The following is a 12,394-nucleotide window of genomic DNA, read 5'->3' as shown; positions in this document are numbered from 1 at the left end:
ATATCAGGTCATCTTGAGCCACAAAAACATTCCTATCATGAGGTAGAAGCTGGAATCAGTTTGTTGCAGACGTTTATATATCCGATATTTATCCAGTTAAAAGTTGAAATTCAAAAATGTCTTTTCAAGAGTCGTCTGTCCAAGAGGAGAAACATGTCTGTCAAAATGTCAGCATCTCAGTGTAGATGAGGCTGGGGGTCATGGGAGGCCACCATAGCAGTCTCTTCAAAATCATGACATCATCATAAATGCTGCTGGACTGTCTGATGGGCTGACGGTGAAAAAGCCGTCGGGAAGGAAACAGAAGACATTTCAGAGGCTGCAGGCAGATTTCTTTGATTTGGGGCCTTTTTCAGCTTTATTGGACAGAGCAGTGAAGATAAGTGACAGCAAAGCAGAGGGAGAGAGAAAGGGGGCGTGGTCAGAATCAAAGCCAGGCCAGCTGCTCTCCACCTCGTGGCACATGGTCACCTGCTCATCCTAGTGAGCTCCACCAGCAGCCCTTTCACACAGTTTACACTGTCAAACACTGTGTGTGGACCTCAGCTAACAATAGGCTACATTTAAGTCTGGACTACATGCTTTTATATTGAGGAGATTTTTCACTGTTTTTATTCCATCAGCAGCTCAACATCATGAGCAGCTTTGACATAAAGACATCAAACTCAAGCTGACTTTAAACTGGATCTACTTTTAATACAGGGGCTCAAAAACAACTAACATCTTTATTATATATCAGGACAGAAAGTCATTTCATCTCAAATGAAAACAGCTTTATTTGGAATAATCAGCACTATCAACTGTTTTGGGATCTCCACCAGTTTCATGTCTTTACAGCTTCTCCAACAAAGTTCCTGTAAAATCAGCATTTTTGTCTTTATTGGTTTGATAGTGATTGATTATTCAGTCCCAATCTGCTGTCATCTAAAGAACAAAATGATGTTTCTATGAGTCAAAAAGCTCCAGATGTTGTTCACAAAGAAAACAAAGATTAGGAGCTTAAACACAAAGTGTTTGGAGCCAAAATGTTACCAAGCTGCTCTTTTTGAAATGGCAGAGGTACAGTGGTGTCGAACAGCACACTGTGGAAGGCAAACATGTTATTGTTGGATGAAACTTCATGAATCCTTTGTAGATTTGAGCTTTTGGAGCCTTTCTTTTCTCTTCAGGTGTACAGATGCTGAGGAGGCAGGTGAAGCAGGTGGAGCTGTTGTAATGCTGGCAGAGGGTGTGTCTTAGTAACTCTGTGAGGTAGAACTGGATCCAACATTGTGGATGTGTTGATGTTGGAGCCATTAAGATTCTCTGGCCACACTGTAGGATTTCCCTTTGATTCACTGCGGGGGCATTTTGGAGTCTGTCAATGAAACTCTCCATATTTGTGTTTGACTCCAGTTTATAGAAACACAGAAATGTGTCATGCTTTTGTTCGGCCTCCACAAATACACACATTTGTTCATTGGTTGGTCTTTTTGTAAGGAGACACATTGAAAACCATGTTAATAAGATCTTGTTGTTTCCTGTGGATCCGACACAGAGAGTGGACTTCAGACAGAAACCGTGGAAGAGATTTTAGAGGCCGTGTGTGGCAACAGGAAGTTTCTGTATGTTTGCTGATCTTACATGTGGAAAACAACACGTGACGTTTGTGAAGTTCTACAATGATCATTGTTCTCACAGCATTTTGAGTGGGAACAGTTCAAACTGAGAGTAGTGGGAGTTATTTACTGATTGAAACAAGCTGAATGTTTCTGTGCACGATGAAGATCAGCAGCAGCAGCTCAGCTGATCAATGAATTGACATCTATCAGTCATTTCATGAGATGAAGTCATCAGCAGACATTTGTTCTAACTGTGTGATAAATGTCAGAACGTCAGGGCTCTGCTTTAGTCACTACTTGATGATCATTGGCTCATTGTTGAATCCAGTGGCCCAGTCTGACCTCTGACCCTTTGCTGCAGGTCTTCTGTGTTATCTCCACTTTCATGTCTGATCTTCTGCTGTATCGTCCAAAATAAACATCTGAATCATTTCCAGCACTTCAGCAGATCTTTAGTTTGGGCAGTACAGTACAAAATAACACATATTGTACTATACTGCCCACTTCCTGATCTTATTGGATCTGTGTGTGAGGTTGGTGAAGGAAACACATGTTTACTGAGTGAATCGCTGCCATTAGGAACTAGTTTTTATATCACAGCCTAGAAATCACACAGGACCATTTCTGCAAGTGAAAAGTCGTCATTGGAGGAAAATAATTGTGTAGTTTGTGCGACTGATGTTTGTAAATGAAGAATTGTCCCAACTACATGTGCTGCTGACCTTTGACCTTTTCTTTAGTGCACAGAGGAGTCTGTGGAAACATCCAGAACTGAGGCAGTGCTACAGATGTCTTCAAATAAAGTGGTGTATTATCCATGTTTTCTATGGATCACATCCAATATCCTGATCTAACAAGCCCCCTTTTTGTGGATTTTAGAGCCTCTGACTTTTGCTGCGTCTGCGTCTCATTTCAAGCACAAGAGCAAGAAGTGGATGAAGAAATGGGGCGAGTGGGGTCAGTGTAGTGCATGTCAGCTGTGCTCACACATGCTTTCACAAAGAACATGTGTATTCATTGGCAGCATTAAGGTGCACTTTAGTCTTCATAATAATAATAAAGTATTCTGACTTTATTCTTCTGAATCCTCACAGTCATGTTGCAGCTCTGCTTTGCTTTAAGAAAATGTTCTACCAGGATGTTACTTTCCTAAACGTGTTCTCCAAATGTTCCCAAAGACTTTGTTCTAAGTCGTTCTACATGATGAAACATTCACACTAAGTTTAAGAAGGACACACAAACACCATCTGTCCTTTCATCATGTGTACAAACGTGCTCAGATGTCAAATGTACCGTGAATGGATGCAAATGTGGATTGTTCCAATAAAATGAGACAGTTTTGTAAGTGGATCACAGTTTGAAGTTCATTGAAACCTATAAGAACATGTTGTTCCAAACCAACTTTATCCAACAGGAAGCAGCATCAGGAGAACAGGAAACATTCAAACATGTTTACTGTAAGAACTGCACAAAGGAAGGAAACACAATCCTACACACGACCACTTTAAAATGGACATTTAGCTTTTCAAACATCAGGGAGTGCTGCAATAACAACACTGTGCCCATTCTGATCAGATTGAAAGATTTATAGAGATTTATCCATGTGCTGGAAAAGGATTTGATATCAGCATATATGCAGATTAGTAGGAGCATTTTCTTCATATTGATTTAGAGTTCAGTTCTAGGAATATGTAGAATTAACATCTGTCTACATGACGAGTGATGAAAATTCAAACTTTCAAAGGACGTCAGAGTTGGTGTCTCTATCTGTGACTGTCCCAGAGGAACCTACCTGAGGATTATTAAAGATCTGTCTATCTAGAAAGACTTGCATTGATCCACAGTGTGCAATTCTTTCTAATCTGTTAACATCTTCCTCCAAATCCTGTTTCTGCTGCATCAGAAGGGCTCAAACCTCCTGCTGTTTCTACTGGACCATCAATTCTACTTTATGATGATCTTCAAAGATAAAAACGTGAGTTTATTTGTGAACTCTGTGAAATGTGTCTGATGTTTAGTTTGAACCAATCCTGTGTCAGCTGCAGCCACATCATTGCATACAAATGGGTGTGTTCCTGTTTAGACCTGCTGGCTGTCAATGGGCTTCATTCCATTCCAGACTGACGGTGGTCGGCTGTAAACTCAACATGGCTCCTGTGTTAGAAGAGACGATGATTTTAAATTTGCACATTGAATAGTTTCTTTCCAACACTATGGAGCTACCAGCCCAGTATATGTAGCCACAGTAGATGGAGTTATCAAGCTGCACTGACAAACATCAGGACTCATGTAATCCCTACATGTGGACCTTTCACAGATGATCCAAGTGCAGATTCAACTCTGCATTACATTTGACTTCAGCTGTTACACACTTTCATTTTCTAGCTGTGTCACTTCCTGCTTTGTGGATCAGATAGTTTATCCATGTCCACAAATGTTTGCTGCATATTTGTATCATCTATATTTCCAGTCTTCATACAGCCTATATTTCATGTGAACTCCAATCTGCCAGCTGCCATCACGTTTTCAGGGTTCATTCAGTGTTGAAATGTAGGACAAACAGCAGCACATGTTCTCTAAATGTTTGCAGTCATTTTAAATGAAGCTGATACTACACGAGACATTTTCCACATGTATTGTCTTTGAACAGAGAATAATAAAGCCATCAAACATATACAGGTTTGTGCAAATACAAACTTCTGTGGTGCATTTGATGACCTGCAGAGGAGAACAAGTCGGGCTTTTCAGCCCTAACACAACCTCTTTGTTCTCAATACTACAAAACCTTCAAAGGCTGATATGCAAGTTTGCATGAATCACCAACACAGTTGTGTTTGTTTCTAGTATAGTTATAAATAAGCTGATCAAATATCTGCTGACTGATTAGATCCAGTATCTATTACAGATGAACTGGATATCACAGCATGTTGTTAATCCGTCTTATCAAACTAAACAGTGTTGCTGGTGTAAATATCCTCCAATAAAGTCAGATGAGGGCTTCTGTTGCCAGGTAACGATGATGTCACACTGGATCTTCTGATCTTTAGCATCGTAGCGCTCGGAGTCTGATGTTGGCTCATGTGTTGTCACCAACATGACGTTCTACTAGTCAAGGCCTCACCTTAACCCACTGATGCTGATCACACAGACCCACTAATAGAACTGTTTTATCAGGTTTATGCAGCGTCAGCATTAATGTCACATTTAATCAGACATATTTACATTACAAGCCCACTACAACCATTATCAGCATTTAAATTACATTATACATCTGCACTGATTTAAAGTATTTTAACCTGATTCATTTTTTCCACCTTAACAGTTCATTCCTCAAATCAAACAAGATATTTGACCCTCAAAAGATGTACCAACAAATAATTTTGCAATAAAATATTCTTCAACTTTTACAAGTGAAATCAAACAAGTGTGTTTAAGAGTGAAACCAGAGTGGAAGCTGCTCATATAGAGTCCAACCCAGAAACCCTATTTCTCCAGGCTAAATGATGATCTTTGTGAAACACCATTTCATCTCCAGCTTTCAAGTTATCTGCTTTAAGGTTTGAGAGCTATACCAGGGACTCAAGTACTTCTGATATGAAGCTCTCTTTTTCACGGGAGCTACAGTACCCAGAGTCATACGTTTCTGTACTAACAGAAACTTAGAAGAGAGAGACCTAATGTTTAATAATCCACATTTCACTGTTTTACTCTTTGGTGCTGTCGTGGATACTGTTACTGATACTGGATACTCTTTCTTTGTGATTTTTTATGTTTAAGTTGTTTTTTTGTTGGTTTTTAGTTTGTTTTTTGTCTGTTTGGGAGCTGACACAGTCTCTATGGAAATGGGGTTTTGGGGGATAACAGGAGGAGAGAAGAGAGTCGTGTAAGACTGCATTTCTGAGAGAAGACCTTAGTTCATGTGATGAGTCACATGATCAAAAGTGGGTCGGCAGCCTTCTTAAGGGAGAAATTCCACCAGGGCTTAAATACTCTCCACCATTTGGTCTTAGAAACGAAGAAGTGTCTCTGATGAAACCTCTTTAAGAAACCTAAAGAAGTCCAGTCCCTTCTTTTCCCAAGCTCCTCAGATTACCATGACCTGGATGACTGAGAACCTACGTAGACACTCAAATCCCCAATTCTGAAGAAAAAAACCCCTTCTTTCAAATCTAAAATAATTCTTGAACTACTTCTAAGGGACAAAATCTAAAGAAATATCTCTATTAATGTCATTAAAAAAATCTGTGGAAGGAATCAGATGTTCCTTTAAATTTAAATAATAATAATAACAGGCTTCTAGACCATCTTCATGGTTCCAGCAGTTAAAATGTTCTTGCTTGTACATTTCTGTGGACAATTTTGTAAAGGTGTGTTTATCTTGTATAGGAGACATGTTTATCTTGTCACAAAGAACAAGTTTTGTTACACCGCTATTATCGTGAAGTTTGGTCGTGATAATATAGCCTGTGAGCCCACGTTTAATAATCACGCTAAGGAGTTCAGCGAGCTATCTGCAAAGGCCTGGTTAGTCTACCAGCTGTACAAGTAGGGCTGGGTATCGTCACTGATTTCTAGAATCGATTCAATTCCGATTCATAAGGTCCTGAATCGATTCGATCCACGATTCGATTTAATTTGATTCGATTCGATTCACTTCGATTTGAATCTGGGAAATTTTGACAGTCAGAAATATTATAATTCAGATCAGTACATTTACATTTTTTTTATCTATAAAAAGGAAGCTGACACACGCGAGACTTTATCAAAAGTGTGAGCATCACAGCAGATACCTTTGTGTCAAAGTAGCTGAAGATAAAACACAGAAAAACATGAAGGTGATTTTCCTGGCCTGGGATTTTATAAAAAATATTCTGCAGTACATCAAAAACGAAAGAAAACCATTAATCAACATATGAACATTACCTCTGACGTTACAGTGGTTTTATTAGAGACACGGCGTTTTGCATTTTGCATAATTTTAAAAAGTTTAAATTTGTTCAGTATTGAACGGCAGAAATTAGGTTTTCTTTTCGGAAGTATATAAAACGAAAAAAAAAAACGTTGGCCGACAGCGCTATAAACAACGGTAGACTTGTGCGTAACAAGCAAGCGAATATTGAAGAAAACAGTACAGAGAGAGAGAGAGCTGTGCATCGTGGTCGAAGCAAAACAGCAAAAGTCAGAGGGAATTCATCACGATGTTTATGTGAAGCGTAGTTTGGATCTTCTTTTGCTGCTGGTTCGGTCGATATTGTTTGGAGAGACATCAAACTAACAGCTTTAGAATCAGCGCATAAAGGACGTGAAAACAAAGCGCGGACCCGCCCACAGATCAGAATCAGCGAGCTGTTGGCTTTCAGCCCCGACCGTGAGAAAGGCAACATCTAACTGATTCTGATCCGCGGGTTGCGCTGTGTTTAAGTCTTTGTGCAGAATCCGTGTTCCTGCTCTCATTTACTGTCTTAGCTGTTTGGTGGTTGTTGAAATTTTGTGAGATTTCACCATTTCTGGCATTTCGGGCAAAATAAATTTATATTAAAAAATCGATTCAGGATTTTAATGAATCGATGTTACGTTATCCAAGCCAGAATCGATTTTAATCGATAAATCGATTATAAAAACCCACCCCTATGTACAAGGTATTTGTCATTTGCTATAACTGTATTGTAATGTTGTGAAAATTTGTAATGTATGGTGTTCTAATTATTTTATGTTTTAATTTAGAAAGTGCAGGACTGTAAAGTTATTGTTCTAGGACCTCCGAAGTGGCAGGCGGCCACGAGGTAATTTTTTGTTGTTGTTAAAGCACAAGTGTTACTTATGATAGACCGAAGCGCTTAAAGCCTTTGTGTTCTGTGTTTGTAGTTTTAAATGCAGCAAAGCGCCCGTCTTGAAGAAGCCGTGCCTGTGTTGTCATTTCAGAGTTACAACCTGTAAGCCAAACCTTTTAATTCAGACAGGAAATATTGATGGGAATTGTTGGTCAACACATAATTTGTGTCTATGGTTGAAAGATCAATGTTATTAAAATAAATTTCATCTCCAGTATTATTTATTGACTTCATTCCATCTCTTTGAATATTGCAGATAGTTGACACAAGAGGTCACATGATAGATTAGAGAAGCTAACCTGTGGGTCAAACTTTTCAGTTAAAAGTAAACTCCAATCAGCCAGAGACAAATTCACACAAAGCTTTACTGGCATGAGCAGACAAGACAGAAAACAGTCAGCTTGATGCTACATGTGGAAATATTTAGGCATAAATGTTACAGTGCAGCTCCTTCAGATTTGAGTTCAGAACTCATGCTCAGTGGTGACATCAGGGGTGACATCAGCAGTGACATCATCATACATGGATATGGCAGGTTCCTCTCCTGTAGGCAGAGTTAAGATGTTATAATGGAGGTGGATTAGAGTCTGTGTCAGTGCATATCTGAGTTTTCACCTGAGTTCCTGTTCCTGCTACAGCAGATCAACAGCATCAGGATGGTGGAGATGCAGTACAGACATACAACCAGCAGATGGCAGAAGACTCTGAGCATAGACACAGACAGAGGAGGAGAAGGAGATGTGGGATCAGGACGAGGAGCTGAGGAAGAGCAGAACACATGGAAATTAGGACAAGTTTGTGTTTCAGTCACATTGAGGTGCTAAATACTGGAAGGTCAACACTCTACTTCAGCATAAGCTGTCACTCAATCAGAAACAGTTGTTGCTGTTAGCTTTAAATACCTGCAACAGTCAGCCTGCTATGACCTGATACCATCACCATATCAGTGTAGATTACACTGCAGCTGTAGACGCCTTCATCAGACCTTTGCACATTATAGATGGTGTGGACTGCAGAGAAGCTCTCCCTGTCAGACTCCCTGTCGATGGAGATGACTCTGTAACTGTCATAACGAGGTCTGCAGCTCAAAGTGACATTACTTCCTGCCATCACTGGCAGAGCAGGCATTTCTAGGATCACGTGATCTAAACAAGTACAGACAGACAAAGAAACACAAACTCATGAAGCTAGTGGATGATTGTACAGCAACTCTGTAACAGACTTATAAACAACATGAGCAGCAAATAAAAGCACCTGCAGCAGGTCAAAGTCTCAAATCACCACAAAAACAACAGAAAAAGACACCAAATCATCACAAAGATTCTCTACCTGATACATAGATGTTGAGGTCGTCACTCTTCTGTCCTGATCTGTCCTCACACCAGTAAGATGACATCGCTTCCAGATCTGAGATGATGCATGAGGAACCATCAAACTGGCCAAAGTCTTCACCACAGCTCTTTATTTCTATGTAATTTCTTCTCTTCAGGGTCCAACCATCAGGGCTGTGAACCCCCTCACAGGTCAGAGTCACAGACTCCCCTGAGAAGAACTGAGACTGACATTCAGAAACACTGGAGGACACACACACCATTGCACTCAGTATCAGGGTTGCATGTAGATGAACCATTAATTGTTTCCACTGGTGTCTATTAGGGATCATGTCCTGACTTCAAAAACCTAATTATCAGTAGACTGCCAGCGGCGGGTCGTGGTCTGTGATGCTGCTGCAGGCGAGATGGACGCATCTGCGCAGCACCTGCAATCATGCCTCGCCGGCATAAAAAGCTGTTCTTTCCTGTGTTTTTTTTTTGTCGTTCTTGGTGATGTGTGCAGCTGGCAGTGGGAGAGCTGCAGCAATTTGAGTGTTCTGTTTCAGCAACCGTGTGTTAATAAAGATGCTGGAAAGCTTTCAAATGAGATCGGGTCTGCCATGGTCATTTACACTGCCCTGCCCAGGTAGTGCAAAATTCAATATGGTTTGGTTTCCAAATTGTTCTGTAATTATAACTCAAGAAATAAGTTAAATAGTTAAATATTTAACTCTGACTAAATATTTATTTATTTAAATATTAAATATTTAAATATTTAATATTTAGTTAAATATTATTTAAAAAATAGTTTTGCAGTACAGTTTGCCATATTTACTCAATTCAGCATGAGAGTTCAATGAAAATTTATATAGCATATAAGATAAAATCAGATAAGAAGAACTTTATTTATCCCGAGGGAAATTCTTTTGTCATACACATGCTCAATGCAGCAAGAGAGACAGAGGAACAGAGGAATAAGACATACAATATATACAATAAGTATACTAGCATACATTAATACACTACTGTATATCCTACTGTATATCCTGTATACTAGTATACAGGATATACAGTAGGGTAGTGCAAAAAAAGCTGCAGCTTCCAAGCTCTTTAGGCTATACAGCAAACAGTATTTTCTTCATTTTGTTTTCACTACAAATTTCTTATTTTGTAATATTGTGAACTACAGCTCTGTACCATTCAGAAACTGTTAGTAGACATCTTTTAAAATGTGAAGTTTTGGGGGTTTTTTTACCCACTAAAGATGGAAGCAACAATGGAAGCCTTGATTATAGCGTGGTTTTGTTCAATCTGTGCAAAAATGAGTTTGCATACCACCGAAGCACTTCAACGTTACGGTACCATGTAAATGCAAAACACTTTGCAGCGAGCACAGAAACTGCCGGAGCTGTTAGCGCTAGTAGTCCCAGTTTGGCAGCCCAAACCTGGACTGGCTTCAGGACCTAAATTAGTAAGTCAACATCGGACAAAATGTGCTGAAGTTAGCATCAGGTGATCCAACTTTCCAACTGCTGTGCCAAAAGACTATTTCAAGTAATATTCAACAGCTTTATGACACTGAAAAAAAAAGCAAAATTAGATGCATTACAGATAGCCCCACTAGTATAGAGGAAATACACCAGTAGCAAGTGGTAAAAATCCAAAAGCTGGCGACTGTCCTTGAGCCATGCAGGTAAATAAAACTGTTTTAACTTATTGTTACTCTTTCTTCAAAAAGCTCTTTAGTTGACAGTTATTGTGTAGATTAAAAATTACTTTCTTGAACTGTCTACTGCAGGTTTGTGACTGAGCTTCTTGCAGGTGAGACATACGTCTCATGTTCTGATGATGACTCAAAATACAGTGGCTTGCAAAAGTATTGTGAACCTTTCCACATGTTGTCACATTACAGCCACAAACATGAATCAATTTTATTGGAATTCCACGTGAAAGACCAACACAAAGTGGTGAACACGTGAGAAGTGGAACCAAAATCATACATGATTCCAAACATTTTTTACAAATAAATAACTGAAAAGTGGGGTGTGCGTTAGCCCCCTGAGTCAATACTTTGTAGAACCACCTTTGCTGCAATTACAGCTGCCAGTTGTTTAGGGTATGTCTCTACCAGCTTTGCACATCCCAACGTGTAGCTACACTCAACCATCAGTGGCTCCAGATAGCTACAGTGCTCGACCACACTTTAAGGATTTAAAGTGTCTTTCAAGGAAAGAGCGAGAAGAGGTTTGGAGGAGCCTTGAGGTCCTGCTGCAGGAACAGTGTAACAATGCTACCACAAAGGAGCCAGCAAAGACAAAGAGCTCCTCTGTGATTCAGATAAGGACGCCCTGTGTAACAGGGCCCTGAGTTTGTACAGAGCAAAATCCACCAGCAGCCAGACAGACTACCGCTGCAGTGATGGTCCAGTCGAGCAGGGACCCACCCACAGCTGTCTGTCCTGGCCTGTCTGATTAGTCCTGCCACTTCTGTCCCATGTGAGAGACTGTTCTCACCTGCAGCTCACATAGTAACAAAACGAGAGCTGCCCTGAGCTCTGAAAATGTGAACAGGCTAGTTTGTCTAAATAAATGGCTGAAAGAGACAGACACTAAATAAGCATGGAGATATTGTGAGTGCAATGGGTTTGTTCGTTTTTGCACTAAAATGATCACACTGTTTTAAAAATAATCTTGGCTAATGTTACTCAGAGTTTAAAGGTGAAGCTGGTCAAATAACCTTTCATGTTGCTGCCTTATTTTATTAAGAAGAAAAACTGCACTTTATGTTGAAAATTTATATTATTATTTAAAGACAATACCATTTTGAAAATGTACTTAAAAAACTTAAAATAGCACTTTATTTTTAAGACTGCCCAGTTTTGGCAAGGGATATTGTTTTTTTCTCTGTTTTGAATTGAAATGTAGTTTAAATGCTTTTCCCCCCATAAATAAAAAAGGCGCGGGGGTAAACAATATTTGTGTCCGTGTCTATTATTTATTCTTTCGCCCACTAAAACCTATTTAAATTTAAAAAAAAAAAACATTAAAAAATTGTGATTTTGGGGCAAATATTCCTCTGCAATTAAATGTAATTAATTGGCATTAATTAATTAAAAAGCGATGACTTTTTGCAATTGGCTCCTTGTTGTGGTCATTCTAGCTCCGTTCATATCATTAGCTGTTTCACACCTGAATAAATCCATATGGAAAAGAAATAGTAAAACATATGTGATTTACTCATGAAAGTGGCCACTTTCTCATTACTTTCATATATTTTTTTAGTAAGTATACAAAACATACAAGTTTCATTATATAATTTTTCAAGGGATCTTATATCTGTTTTCACTCTTGTATGCTTTTCATACAACTTTCATACAAGACAGATAAAAACTTTATAAGATTTATATATATCTTTCCCATATGGGAAATGAGTAGGTCATTAGCAAGACTGTATAAAACTTGACTGCCTGCTGAAGAACCAAATGGCTGAACTGCCACCTCAACATGCTGTCAAGTTCTATAAAGTCAACAACCTACTCATTTTTTTTCAAGTGTGTTGCAGCGGGGACGCATGTAAAAGTTTCAGGATATCAGCCCTTGAGGACTGGAGTTTGACACAGGGCTTTGAAGTACGACCAATTTGATAAAAA

The 12,394-nt window shown here is 39.2% G+C and overlaps 3 protein-coding genes across 3 annotated transcripts in view; 1 reads left to right on the top strand and 2 right to left on the bottom strand.

Moving 5' to 3' along the window:
• LOC118453432 (protein NLRC3-like) overlaps positions 1 to 12,394 on the top strand; it is an 815,502-nt gene that overhangs the window by 40,852 nt on the left and 762,256 nt on the right. The window lies entirely within an intron of this gene.
• LOC148105994 (Fc receptor-like B) overlaps positions 1 to 12,394 on the bottom strand; it is a 385,026-nt gene that overhangs the window by 370,503 nt on the left and 2,129 nt on the right. The window lies entirely within an intron of this gene.
• On the bottom strand, positions 7,897 to 9,095 carry LOC148105995 (uncharacterized). Its single transcript, XM_087838026.1, has 4 exons — positions 8,762 to 9,095; positions 8,335 to 8,577; positions 8,048 to 8,191; positions 7,897 to 7,976 (listed from the first exon to the last, which is right to left on the bottom strand). The coding sequence occupies exons 1-4, from the start codon at positions 9,093 to 9,095 to the stop codon at positions 7,897 to 7,899; spliced, it is 801 nt and encodes a 266-aa protein (XP_087694152.1).

This window comes from Neolamprologus brichardi, chromosome 3, assembly GCF_056152115.1.
Source record: "Neolamprologus brichardi isolate AB-2024 chromosome 3, ASM5615211v1, whole genome shotgun sequence".
NCBI lineage: Eukaryota > Metazoa > Chordata > Actinopteri > Cichliformes > Cichlidae > Neolamprologus > Neolamprologus brichardi.
Note: the sequence above shows the minus strand (reverse complement) of the source record. Positions and strands in the feature narration are given on the sequence as shown.